This window comes from Dendronephthya gigantea, unplaced genomic scaffold (genome assembly GCF_004324835.1).
Source record: "Dendronephthya gigantea isolate DGI-Jeju-01 unplaced genomic scaffold, DenGig_1.0 000026F, whole genome shotgun sequence".
NCBI classification, from domain to species: domain Eukaryota; kingdom Metazoa; phylum Cnidaria; class Anthozoa; order Malacalcyonacea; family Nephtheidae; genus Dendronephthya; species Dendronephthya gigantea.
Window position 1 is genome coordinate 1,655,212 of NW_021163036.1, and position 13,712 is coordinate 1,668,923.

The following is a 13,712-nucleotide window of genomic DNA, read 5'->3' on the forward strand; positions in this document are numbered from 1 at the left end:
CCTTTGGAACTCCTTTGTCTGCAAAAACTGTTCGCTGGCATTGTTAACAACAGGACGCATTTTAAAGGAAAGCTATCTCTTCACATTGCAAGTTAGGGAGAAAAACTGATGTAATTATTTATTTTGAAACACGGTTCACTAGTTCTACCTGCAAAAAGAAACCTCCTTTTTGCCTTGTTGCACATTGTTTTTATTTTGAAACAAACAGACTAAAATTGTTTCCTCGTTTTCTAACAAATTCTGCAGCAAGTCAGGTAAAATTGTTTAGGTGAGTAAAATTATCTTAAATATCTCGTGATATTTCCTTAACCGTCGTGAGGTTGTTGTGAAAGGTAATTATAGTTCATCATACCTTGCACCTTCGAAACCAAAGTCTGATACTATACAGACCAATTATAGTTTCCTCGTTTCAAAACGTACCCAACCAGTTTGCAAGTTACCTAATTCAAGGATACTTTTTCAAGTTATATAGTAACGTATACTTCGGTAATTTCGCCTTTATAAAAACTAGGAAGATAGCTTAACCGTTTATCACTGGACAAACGACAAAGCATGAATATACATCTCTGAAATGAAGAACGATTGTGATTGAATAGCATCTTCTGTAGGTAATGCGGGCACTTCTGTCATCTTTGACCTTCTTGTTTGGACAGATTGTAAGTACAACTCTACTTCTTCTGTTAAATCTATTGTTGTACAGAATAGATAAGAACTACTTAGTACGAAAATATTTGTTGTATTTCAATTTGGCTTATTTATGTAATTGCGTGCGAAGCTTTTTCCAGAATTTTTGCTGGAGGAAGGGAAGTTTGAAACGTACACACGATTTACACTTCTTTTTAGCTTCGAGTGGCGATCGCTGCTGTGGTTTCTCCGGAAATAACAATTGGAAATGAACTGTCTTTTCCAGTTAGAAGATTTCCTACGACGGAAACACTTCAAGATGGTTTCTTTAAACGAACATGTTCATCTGCGAGTGTAAATGTACAGCAGTGTTTGCAATCCGCGATAAGGTATATGAAATCATTGCAGTATATCTGTATGGTAGACTGAACTATCTACGTGTGATCTCGAAAAGCCCGAAAACGGCATAACAAAAGATTAGCATCTTGAAATCCAAAATACGGACTAAAACATTAAAACAAGACGACTATGATTTCGTGATATTTCGATCTTATTGCAAAATCAGGGATTATAGTACTAGGTTTAGAAAACCGACTTTTCAAAATAGGTCGAAATGTCGATAGTTCAGTTTCAAGTTTTCTTGTGTGAAGTTGAGGCCGTTGGTGAAGTCAGACGATGATGACCGATTATAATGACGGCAGAAATGGACATTGTGTTTGTATGAATATCCACATTTATCGTCTCTTCATTAGTGCTACAGCAGCGGCAGATGACGTCAAAGAAGACCTAGACTTTTTCAAAACATGCATCGTCGATTTCTACTGTTATAAGAAACACCCAACAGAAGACATCTGGACGGAATTCCCGGACTTTAAAGATGTTATTGGTACTAATTATTTCAGAGCGATGGCGAAGCGTGCCCAGTTATTTTTCGTCCGTTACAATTCATGGTCAAATACCCTGGTCGATGCTAAATTTCGTGATGTGGCTACAGGTATAACTATAAACTTACTATCCTCACCATACCCTCATCATACTGTATCATACCCTCATCATATCCTCATCATACCCTCATCATACCCTCATCATATCCTCATTATACTCTCATCATACCCTCATCATATCCTCATCGTACTCTCATCATACCCTCATCATATCCTCATCATACTCTCATCATACCTCATCATTCCTCATCATACCTCATCATACCCTCATCATATCCTCATCATACCCTCATCATACCCTCATCATATCCTCATCATACTCTCATCATACCCTCATCATATCCTCATCATACTCTCATCATACCCTCATCATACCCTCGTTATACCCTCATCATACTCTTATCATACCCTCATCATACTCTCAACATGTTTCTGATAATATAATTTAGGAAAATGCCTGAACTTGTTGTCCGTGATAGCAGCCAGATATCTGTACGTGATTTATGTCTTAAATAAAGTCAATATGGAAGACTTGACTTTCGGACCATGTGTAAAACACCCTTCAGGAGATTACACTGTTCCTAGTAACGGAGTATGTTTCATAACACCTCTCAGTCATGTGACGTGCACGTCAGACCACGATGTCGCCTTGATTGGGAAAAGATCGGGAACAGTCGCGTCGCAGTTCAATAAATTTTTTACTCAATCAGTCGGAACGGATACAGAGATTCCTGGATTTGCGAAGGCATCGGAAGACCTTTTTGACACAAATGTTTACGCTTTTACGTTGGAATATGCCATGCCACAGGCATTTAAAGGTGTCACAGGGCAGTTTAGAAACCAAGTTCGTATAGAAATATTATTGATATTCATTACACCCAATTTCTTTTACCTTGATTGACTCAGGGGCGTAGCTAAGGAGGGAGGGGGGGGGTGTAAGGAGAGGATGCAGTTCCTCCCCCCGTCAGTGATTCGAGAAACCATATATTGGAAATGTTGAAGTCCCATGTAATTCGGGGGGTGTCACTAAATCTTTATTTTCTCTGACAGGGATGGTGCCCAATGCTTCTAAATTACCCTCGCCCCCCCTGCCCAAATTCATGCAGGGTACCCGGTCCACGCTACACTCTGTTGATTGTTGTTTCTGCCTCGTATCATTCCGACCTTCATCACCATATTTCATCTCATCTTCAGGTAAACGCTTTTAATGCGGATTTGAACCTTATCGTTCAAGAAACGGTCACAGCCATTGCCAAAATGAAAACGTACAATCCGAGTTATCAAAACGAGTTATTGAGCGACGCTGGTGAGTTTAACACCAGACCTGATACAAAGAACGACCTGAAGGGAAAGTTTCATACTTGGAGGAGTAGGTTTGAAAGCATGCAGGAAGCGCTGGCTGGTTTGAAGCAACTACGTGATTATAAAACTATCAGTTCTCGTCGTCAGTTGGAAATGGCATACAGTCAGATTGCTGGCAAAATTGAGTTATACCTTACTGATGAGCTTGCACGTAAGTAGAAGTTATAATAATAAAGGATGGTGTGAAAGATGATGGAAGAGGATGGGGAGATGGGAGTGACGATTGAAGGTAATGGAGGATGAATGAAAGAGGATGGAGTATGATGGTAGGGGATAGACGATGATGGAAGTGATGGTGGATGACGGTTGAAGGTGATGGAGGATGGTAAAAGAGGATGGAGTATGATGGTAAGGAATAGAGGAAGATGGAGGATGATGGAAGGAGATGGAGGGTGATTGAAGGCGATGGAAATCATGGAATTTAAATAAGAAAGACGGAAGGCGATGAAGGATAACGAAAGGTGATGGGGTTGTTTGAAGGTCATAAGGAATGATGGAGGGTGATAGGTAGTGGGAGATGATGGAGGTTGTTGAGAATAATAGGTGATGAAAAATGATGGAAGGTGTTGGTGATATTGCGACAACTCTCTCGTTGCAGGTAATGTGTTAAATGAAATGGTGATGGCATTAATGTACAATCCTGGAGGTTATCATACAAGAGGAGCGATTCGACATGTGGTTGGCTGGACACAAATGGCCAGAGCTGATGTTTTTAACAAAATCACAATCAACGATAACTGGGTGTCAATGTTGGAAAATTGGGCAGATGCAAACAAAGAATATAATAGAGAGTGTGAGGGGAAAAGTGCTCCGATCACCATATGCTTGCCGAAAATGTCGAAATATCTTTGGAGAATGTATGATGCAATGTTTTCAGCCTATAGTAAACTACCGCCAACACTGCAAGCAGGTGAGATGTGTTAAAATACACTGCAACCCCATCATCCTAGTACCCGTGTCTGTAGATCACCACACTACGCTGCAAGGCACCAAACGACACCCACCACACTGCCTTGCATGCACATCACCCCCACTACACTGCCAGGCACTAACCCCCCCCCCACCACACTGCCCTGCATGCACACCACCCCCAGTACACTGCAAGGAACTCTACTATACTGCAACGCACCAAACTACACCCACTACACTGCCCTGCATGCACACCACTGAACATCACCCCACCCCACTGACTGCACCCCATCCAACAGTAATGCGAGGCCGTCACCTCACAACACCGAAACACACTACAGACCATGCCACAGCATTGCACCGAAGCCCACAGTATTGTACCGCATAGTTCCTAATATATCCACTGTACGTACCCAATATACGAGGAAAACGCACGTACATCTGATTATAAATATCTGTCGTAGGTCTCCAAGTCGTGGACAATCCTCAGAAAACTGGAATAAGGAGCATCATGTCACATTGGTTCACAAACGTGAAACGAAAAGGCCTGAATGGCATTCCGAGCACTGACAGGTTGCCAGGTTTAGCTGCTGGTACCACAAGTTTAGATGCCTTTATTCAGGGCGTACAATGCACTGGACAGTCAAAAACAGCTCAACTGTCTCGCGAATGCATGAACATAATTCATGGCTGCATCAGAAAATATAACAGAAATCTTTTTGCACAGCTTATAGCTAGCGATCCTGTATGATTGGACGATAATAGACACGAACGTCAGGGTTTAAAACTCACTCTTACTCACACTCATTGACTGTGACCTAGAAATGCCTTTATTACCGATCAATGTGAAAGATTTAAGGCAAAAACTCCCCTATATTTGGGTGGAAATCGCACATTGAAACGTTATGAGGTGATTCAGATCTCCCACTTAATGAGTTTGAGCGTTGGACAGCGAGTCCAACTCTCAATCTAGCTATAGCGTCTTCAGAGAAACAGTATCCCTAAAGATCCTCTTGCATTAAAAGCACCGTAAATAACCTCTGATCTGTCTTTTACAGTCCTCTTAGATTTTTTATTCCAAACTACAAAATTTGAAGAACTTTTTTAACGTAGCTGCTTACCAGTAAAGTTAGTTTTATTTACTATTATATATAAACAGTCCATGCGTTAATTGTTTACTGTGGTTAGTACAATAATGTTTTTAAAACATGCTTGTGACCATATATTTTAAAACGTTAAAATCTTTGCCATTTCCTGGGTAAAGAGACAAGACAGAGTTTATGAATTAGGAAGCATTATAATGAATTAAAATGCCGTTTGAAGTTCGTGCTTATTAAAAAAAGAATTTGATCTTATATTAGCAAGTCAGTTTAAGGTAAGTCACACTTTGAACCACGCTTAAACACATGATGATTTCAACTTTGATGTCGATTCTTTTCGTCGATCTTCTGTTTTAAAGAATATGTGGAATAAAAGGAACCTTTTTGAGATAACGATATGGTTGATCGTCAATATGGTAAATCATTTTTATCTTCACATTACAATCCACAGAAAAGTTCAAAGTTAGAACTTAGGGTATACCTGCTTTCACAGTTAGCAATTTTCTTGTTCTCAGGTAAAACTAGTAAATCTGCAGGACGATAATATGGTAAGTTCTTTGATCAAAATTTGTTAGCCGTATGGGATGCGAAAACGCGCCGATCCGTTTTGATGTGTTTTACATGCATCATCTGTTTTACTTGCATCATCTGTGAAGTTCACTTTTTGTGTTTTGAAAAACATTGATATATTGAACGAATTTCGTTCCAACATAGGAAAATACAATAAAAACTACGCCAAGTAAGGAGGTGGATCAAATGAAGATGAAAACAAATGAACAATTGCCTGTCGCAGATACGCAGAAAAACATGGAATATAATGACTGTGGATGGAAACCAGAGTGCACATCTATGGCTAAGAGGTAGAACACTGATCCTGGTGTACATGACTGGATAGATTTATCCAGTATAAATGAAGTTAGTTTAGTTCAGGTTTCCTCCTGTAGTAACACTTGATGAATAAGAGATGATCCTTACTGGACCTCTAGGAAGAACAGTTTAGAATTGATAGAGTTATCAAATATAAATAAAGTTAGTTTAGTTTTAGTTAGTTTAGTTATAGTTTTAGTTTAGTTTAGTTTAGGTTTCCTCCTGTAGTAACACTGGATCAATGAGAGATGATCCTTACTGGACCTCTAGGAAGAACAGTTTAGAACTGATAGAGCTATCCAGTAAGTTAGTTTAGTTTAGGTTTCCTCCTGTACTAACACTGGATCAATAAGAGATGAGATGGATATACGAGATGCATGTAAAATAGTATGTATAACAAAAATCAAATGTGTTCACAAATCAGAACTTTATTTAACATTTTTTTAGCTTATCTTTGAACAACAATAGAAAAGATATCGAGTTTTTTAAAAAATGCATCTCTGAAGTCTACTGTTACAAGAAAGCATCCTCGGGTGACAAATGGATCAGCCTTCCTAACTATGAAGCACAATTCACCAGTTATTTCACCGACGCAGCAAAGAGGGTTGAACGATTTTTCGTAAGAAATAATGATTGGAACATGCTCTTGGAGTTAAAAACCTTACGCCAAGAAGGATCCTGTCCGCATTTACTTCACATCATTGCAGCAAGGTCAGAAGTAAATTATAGTCGTGTGTGCATGTGTGTGTTTCTCTTTTCGTGTTAAATCGCCGTGTCTGTATGAAGGCTGCTTTACAGTCGGGAAAATTATCCTCCGGACCGGCCGGATTGAACAGTATGGTTTCCTTTGTGCTTAAGGACTGTTTTCCATTGTCACGTTTTTTGCACGCAGGTACAAGCACGTAAAAGCTTAAAACTTTTTAAGTTGTTGCATGAAAAACACACCAAATCATGAACCAACCCTATGCATCTGTTCAATCGTCGATTTCATAAGTATCATTTAAATTATTTTAAACTTTTACATGCGAACGTGTAAAAAGCTCTAAGACAAATAATTTTGGTTGAGAACCCACGAATAAAAGAAACTTCTCTGACCTATACGATACGATATGGAGGATAATTTTCCTGACTGGAAACAATGCAGGTTTTGGGGATGAAGGTGACAGTCTTAAACAGCACGGTGCCTGAACTAGAAAGCTGAGCAACGGAGATGTCTGTACAAGAAAATATGCCAGTAAGAAGGACTCAAATTAGAGTGGACGAGACTGTAAACTTTACTGACCAAGAATTATGTGTTGCAGGTATCATTATGTGGTATACGTGCTTAATATCCTATTTTCTGATCGGAAGTTTGGTCCATGTAAATACGACCCAGTAAGCAAAACACTAGAGAACCCCACTGAACACGAATGTTTTGTTGTTCCATTACATCCAATAACTTGCACATCAGACTTCGATATTGCTCTCATGGGAACGAGGTTGGTATCACTGATAATAAGTAATAACTTCACTTGTATTGTAAATCAGTTCACGAGGAAACCTAAACAAACTTTTGTTACACAAGGGAATTACAGGTCCAACAAGAATGACCTCTTTAAGGAATGCTCGTATTCATCTAGTATTACAACAGGAGAAACCTAAACGTTAGTTACATTAGATATAGCTCTATCAATTATCTAAACCTTTCTCTTTTTAATCAAGGTCAGGTTCATTGGCTGCACGATTCAATCAATTCTTTCTGGAGCCACTCGGAGCAGATAAATTTGTACCTGGATTTGGCAAATCATCAGAAGAAGTATTCGGAGCTAACATTTTCGCTTTCACCTTGGAATATGCATTACCAGATGTTGTTCGAAACATGCCTCCTCCACAAACACAGACACTTACGAGTTAGTATGCATATCATGCATGGGCATATTTTTGAAAACGGGCAGGAAAAACGGAGCTTCGCAGTTGTGGAAACCAAACGACATTGCTTCTAGCCATGTTCTCGGATAAAACAGCAAACGTTTGACATTGTTTATTAAAGCATCGTTCTTCGATGTTTTGACTCCAATTTACCTTCGTTTCTTCGCGCTGAAAGCCGTAGTTAGTCTACGAACTTTAGCTAGAGCATCATACACATCTTGAAATGTGAACACACACAAGGAATTTGAACCCACATCCACGGCAAATAAGTCGAAAAGCCGGGCATAATAATAGGACCAGGGTTATTTTCGTTGTGTAAATAAAATACGGGTTAAAATCTATTATTTTCTTCTTTAAGAACTCAGAGATAAAAATAATTTCAAACTGGAGGAAATTGTGACCGCCATAAGAAAGATGCGAAATTATTTACCCAAATATTACAACGATTTGGTGATGGACCAGGCTGAGTTGCGCTCCCGGGAAACGAAGGACAATTTAGATAAAATCTTCAACGATAATGTTAAGTTATTTAACACCATCGAAGAGAAAGTCGCTGGTATCAGCTCGACTCAGAATTCGGATATAAGTTTTAGGTGGGTCTGGAAGAGCGAATTGGTGGGTTAGTAGTACACTAATAAGAGATGATCCTTACTGGACCTCTAGGAAGAACAGTTTAGAACTGATAGAGCTATCCAGTATAAATAAAGTTAGTTTAGTTTAGGTTTCCTCCACTGGATCAATAAGAAATGATCCTTACTGGACCTCTAGGAAGAACAGTTTTCCGATACGAAACATTGTAAATTTGATTTTCATACTTCAGATACGAACAAGACATGGCCAGAAGCATGATTCAGGGTGTTGTTGAAAATACTGGAAGAACTGATGTTGTTGCAAATTCCATGGTGGAGCATTCCATGGCAACAATATATGGTGCTGAGGTAATCTATAACAGATAAACCCCATCACACTTTCTGTTTGCTCGCCAGAACTACATCATATTTTTTACGAACGTAAAGTCTGTATTGAAGAGTTGTAGTGCACTACCATCACATTCACAGCAATTTCTGATTTGCAGGTTTACCATACTACAGGCACAGTACGTCATGTATTTGGAAGGAAAATGGGAAAGCCTACGCTTGTGACGATAGTTGACGTGTGGGCCTCAATGTTGGAAAACTGGGCTGACTCAGTGAAAGAATTCAAACGGGAATGCGAGAAAAGAGGATTACTAGTGGCACAATGTTTACCAAAGATGTCAAAATACCTCGCAAGGACGCTGGCTTCAATGAAAAGAATACGCAAATTACTTCCAGATAGAGTCGAGGGAAATAGTTTCAAAGATGACTTGGCTACGTTGGATGACACTGCGAAGATTGTCTGGGGCTGGTATGTTCGTGCAAAAAGAATGGTTAGTGCGTTAGATACGAGACTTAATGTTATGATAGTCAGTGTGCGTACCACATTGCTAGGATAGTGAGATTGCTTCAAGCTCATAAATTGTTGCATGATTGAAGCACTGGAACTCTCCCAGAGTAGAGAAATAGCTGACGAAAAATAGCTCAGACCAGAGTTTTATCTACATTTTGGTTAAAAAAGTTGGATGAGAGTTGACTGGATATTGCCACGCGTAACATCAAACGCAGGAAATCAACCCTAATGCCATGATTAATAAACGAGAACAAGAGTTGCACGAAAGCTGATTGAAAAATAGTACGCACAGAGGTATAAGAAAAACTGAGATGACTCGACATTACCGTAAGTATCAATAAAACGTGGGAAAGCAACTCTCGCGCAAAACTCTCTTCCCAAAGAATCGTTTCGACAGAAATCCCAAATATCTTTTTTGTTGTTGTTCATTTCAGGGTTTAGACGAGTTGCCAAAAAGTGAAATAGATAACTTCAAAGCATTCAGGGGCATATTCGGATGCCCTTTATCAGTGAGATTTTACAGCGGTGATATGAGGTTTCATAACTGCTTGGACCAGATTCAAAATGAAATCAGAAAATATAACAGACGCCTGTTTACATACATGGCCTACCAGAATAAAGTATAAACCGACTGAGCCGTATAGGATAAACTGGAACGCAGGACCAGAATGAACTGAATCTAACTGCACCGATAAGAAGGTTAAAAAGAAAACTATAAATATTAAAATCATGGCAGGATAGGCATTTTCTAGTTTAGGTACATTAACACATGTGAATTTGGTCGGTTGATTTTGGTTTTTGCCTGATGTTAATGACGAATAGTGAGAACACCACATATTGGCTTTTCCGTCCGTATGAGCCCGCGTCGGACGGGACAGAGCCCGCGTCCAGACGGGATAAAGAACTTGATGTAATAATCTTGTTAAGATATAATAAAATGATACGAGAACAATGCATATGAGAGTTGACTGGATCCTACACCAGGTTCCACAATCTGAGAGAAACTCGTTCAGTGTATTCTATGTAAACTGGAGTTTCAACCCGAATAAGCGACAATGACGGTTGACTGGGGTTATTCAGGGAGATTTCCACTTGGGGTATCCCACACCACCATATGAACCGGTCATCCGGAATGTTTATTGCTTTAAATATATCCGTATAATCAACTTCGTTTATAAACGAAATTTCAACTCGCGTCCATTTTAATCTCATTCCCAGAAATATAAAGCAGGATGTGTCATGTCTATGTGACATCAGAATTCTGTTTAAGTAATTCCTCAAAGTCAGGCGTACACACAAGACGTTGTTTTACGTGGCACAATGTCATCATTGACCTCGATTCTTCTTCGGGGTGAATCGATACAATATCCTGAAGAATATTCGAGGGGAAAATATTGTTATTCAATTATTATTGACTTGTAGTGTTACTCCGTTTAAGAGCTTAGTTTAGCTTTCTTTTAGACTGTATAGCTCTATCAGTTCTAAACTATTTTTCTTTGTAAACATACCTGTAAAAAGTTGCAAGGTGTTCCCATCGAAACGTCCAAAGCAACCCCGCCCAAAATTAACCTGAAAAATGGAATAACAGTTTAATGGCTGGACGCGTGTACAAGATTGCTATGATGAGCTAACGTTCTTTGTAGAAGCAACTCTCATACCAGACATTAGACACAACACAAACCTAGTTTTTCCTGACTTCAGGACTTGTATTTTACCAATGTAACCTTCGGAGATATCTTGCAGTTTCAGCGATTTGTTTTTCTCCTACGAAAGACAAAAGACAGGAATTTGATCTGATGAATTGGATAAGGCGTGTATTGATATTTTGGCCCCATTTAATGTCTATACCTTAGAGCCTTCTTCCTCATTCTCCAATACCTTCGTTGGAAGCGAGTCAGGAAATTGAAAGAATAACATTTGGTCTTTCTTTTTCTGCAAAAGAATTTAATACGGTATTATTTCCATATACATCTAGAGATGAGGGATGATTAGAGAGGGTGTTATTGGAGAAAGGAGGCACGATTAGATAGGGTGTAATTGGAGGGAGGGGGGGTGATTAGAGAGGTTTTTATTGGAGAGAGGAAAGATGATTAGAGAGGGTGTTATTGGAGAGAGGAGGGGTGATTAGAGAGGGTGTTATTGGAGAGAGGAAAGATGATTAGAGAGGGTGTTATTGGAGAGAGGAGGGGTGATTAGAGAGGGTGTTATTGGAGAGAGGAAAGATGATTAGAGAGGGTGTTATTGGAGAGAGGAGGGGTGATTAGAGAGGGTGTTATTGGAGAGAGGAAAGATGATTAGAGAGGGTGTTATTGGAGAGAGGAGGGGTGATTAGAGAGGGTGTTATTGGAGAGTGGAGGGATGATCACCCCATTCATCAAAGTTTATCCTAACCTTATCGTTACCAGTCAACAAACGTTCACATGTCATTGGCTGATCTTCCTTGGTTTTCTTCTTAGAACCTTTGTTTGATGGCCTCACAAAAGGTTTCTTCTCATCTGTTTCCATTGGCTCAACTATATACAATAAGAAATCTTTCCATGAACTGGAAATCAAAGCAATTGATCCTAACTCTGACCAGAGACCACATATTTCATACCTTTAACTGATGAGATATCTTCATCATTTACAACCTCTTCTACGAAGCGATCATGGTAAGCTAAAGGTATATGCATGGGTAATATCCCACATGCCAGTTGAGCTTCATCAATATCCATTTCGCCCTGTGATTAGACCACAAGTGATGAGCACAAACTGATTTGACCAGATGCCATTAACAAGAGGCAATAAACACTTCTGAAATTTGCTTGAGTTCACACAAAACAACGTAATCTATTGTTAGTGGGATGGTTTTCATTGCCCAAGAACAAATTCGGAAAGTGTCTATTGAAAGCAACCAATAACTAAGAGTATTCTAGCTACCATTCAGGATTGAAGTTGTATATCAAATGATATCAAACATCAAACTAAACTCACATCACTGTCAATCATTTGTAATATCTTATTTGGGTCTTCAACTTCAAAATTTTTTTCAGCTCTAGAAAAAAATGTTATGCCCGTCAATTTCAATTTAATTTCTTCGTATGTCCAGAGGTGTTCTCAAACTCACTTGGGTCTTTCACTTTTTGTACTTTCTGCAAATCCACCACCTTCTCGATAACTGGGCGCTCTACTGGGAACAGAGGCTGAAAAATTTGAGAACATGAAAAATTAGGTGAGTGAGTAGCTTGCTTGATGCAAAGAAGAAGAAGTAAGTAGCAATCAACACACCTGTCTTGGGCACCAGACCTTCGGAAAAGATGGATTTTGATTGGATGATATTAGGCTGACCACGCCCTCGCCCTCTTCCTCGATCTCTTCCTCTCCCTCTCTGTCTGGTCTGGCCTCCTCCATGATTGGGTTTTTGCTGTCAGAAAACCACATACACATATTTTGCACCACTTTATTATTCAGGTAAGGAGAAGACTAGAGATGAAAGCTTCATAAAGAGTGATACGAATTTGAGATGGGTTTGTAAGGAGGGGATTGATAGTTGATAGAGTTGAAAAAAAAGGCCTCTTTAGAAATGGGGATTATGGGGATAGATTAGGTCTATCGAAGATGAAGAAAATGTTTAGTGGTTACTTTACCTCTGAAGGGGTATCTTTCGGTCTAAAAATAGAAAAATATCATTGATATTATTCTGCTATGAAACACATAACAATCTATACTTTCTTAAGTCTTTCTTAAAGTCATCAACTTACTCTTCCTTGATCCGTCTTACTGGTATTGTAGGTGCATATGTTCTCTATGGATGAGAACAAAAAACTTTTATCAATGCATGAATGCTTCAAGAATGTGCCTTAATCACTAATGTAGGACAAAAAGTAGATTAGATGGTATCTAGGACCTTGGTTGAACCTCCGAGTGTTAGGTCTCGTGGTGATCTCAATGACTGAAGACGGCCTCTAAAAATATTTAAAATAAAAATACAAGCTTTGTAGTGGTACCTACGGTTGTACCAGGCAGGTTTCTGAGCTACATGACAAGCAATGAATGATCACCATTAAGCACCTTAGTCCTATTATTTACAGTATAAAATAACGAATGAATAACATAGAAAATTTGGACACTGACCTTCCTCTTTTGACGGCCAATCCTGTTGTCAATAATGGAAAAGATAAAATAACAATTATTTAGAATCAGTAAAATGTTAACAGCAGATTATATGCTCTGTTTCTAAACTTGTAAATTCTGAAGTTAAATATATAATTATATAAAAAACTAAAGTACATGAAACAAAATGTTATGACGTGTTTTCTCGACAAAAAATATCTCATAGTCTATATCAGTAATATCACTATATGGTCTTACCTGCTCTAGGCTGTTTCTTTGCATCGGGCGTCTTTTCGGCCATTTTTATTATTTTACAATAAAGCACTTGGATTTTTACGCATTATTCATTGATCCAACTCTGGTATAATCTGGCTAAACACTTAAATTTCTAGATATTTGTTCATTCGTACAAATCCCACTCATCGTGCGCCACCATTTTGAAAATTTGCGCAGGAAAATCATCGAATTTAGACGCCGG

General features: G+C 38.9%; 3 protein-coding genes across 4 annotated transcripts; 2 read left to right on the forward strand and 1 right to left on the reverse strand.

The window, feature by feature from the left end:
* Nucleotides 1-180: 180 nt before the first annotated feature.
* LOC114523162 lies at nucleotides 181-5,005 on the forward strand. The gene is made up of 8 exons (XM_028544022.1): nucleotides 181-268; nucleotides 609-656; nucleotides 844-1,013; nucleotides 1,377-1,618; nucleotides 2,018-2,412; nucleotides 2,763-3,081; nucleotides 3,529-3,840; nucleotides 4,304-5,005. The coding sequence occupies exons 2-8, from the start codon at nucleotides 612-614 to the stop codon at nucleotides 4,588-4,590; spliced, it is 1,770 nt and encodes a 589-aa protein (XP_028399823.1). The 5' UTR covers nucleotides 181-268; nucleotides 609-611; the 3' UTR covers nucleotides 4,591-5,005.
* A 102-nt stretch (nucleotides 5,006-5,107) lies between these two features.
* LOC114523163 lies at nucleotides 5,108-9,835 on the forward strand. Of its 2 annotated transcripts, none has more exons than XM_028544024.1 (11): nucleotides 5,108-5,214; nucleotides 5,298-5,355; nucleotides 5,455-5,487; nucleotides 5,654-5,799; nucleotides 6,254-6,517; nucleotides 7,108-7,284; nucleotides 7,508-7,695; nucleotides 8,073-8,307; nucleotides 8,535-8,652; nucleotides 8,790-9,122; nucleotides 9,577-9,835. In XM_028544024.1, the coding sequence occupies exons 2-11, from the start codon at nucleotides 5,302-5,304 to the stop codon at nucleotides 9,766-9,768; spliced, it is 1,740 nt and encodes a 579-aa protein (XP_028399825.1). In that variant the 5' UTR covers nucleotides 5,108-5,214; nucleotides 5,298-5,301; the 3' UTR covers nucleotides 9,769-9,835. The 2 variants fall into 2 exon arrangements, with proteins under 2 accessions (XP_028399825.1, XP_028399826.1); XM_028544025.1 differs by having other exon boundaries at nucleotides 5,108-5,208; nucleotides 5,294-5,355.
* Nucleotides 9,836-9,898: 63 nt separating this feature from the next.
* On the reverse strand, nucleotides 9,899-13,661 carry LOC114523164 (DNA-directed RNA polymerase III subunit RPC4-like). The gene is made up of 14 exons (XM_028544026.1): nucleotides 13,493-13,661; nucleotides 13,256-13,277; nucleotides 13,029-13,086; nucleotides 12,883-12,926; nucleotides 12,769-12,790; nucleotides 12,410-12,545; nucleotides 12,249-12,324; nucleotides 12,116-12,176; nucleotides 11,739-11,862; nucleotides 11,534-11,655; nucleotides 10,991-11,074; nucleotides 10,824-10,906; nucleotides 10,651-10,711; nucleotides 9,899-10,511 (listed from the first exon to the last, which is right to left on the reverse strand). Exons 1-14 carry the CDS (start codon nucleotides 13,533-13,535, stop codon nucleotides 10,386-10,388), a joined length of 1,062 nt encoding a protein of 353 aa, XP_028399827.1. The 5' UTR covers nucleotides 13,536-13,661; the 3' UTR covers nucleotides 9,899-10,385.
* Nucleotides 13,662-13,712: the final 51 nt, after the last annotated feature.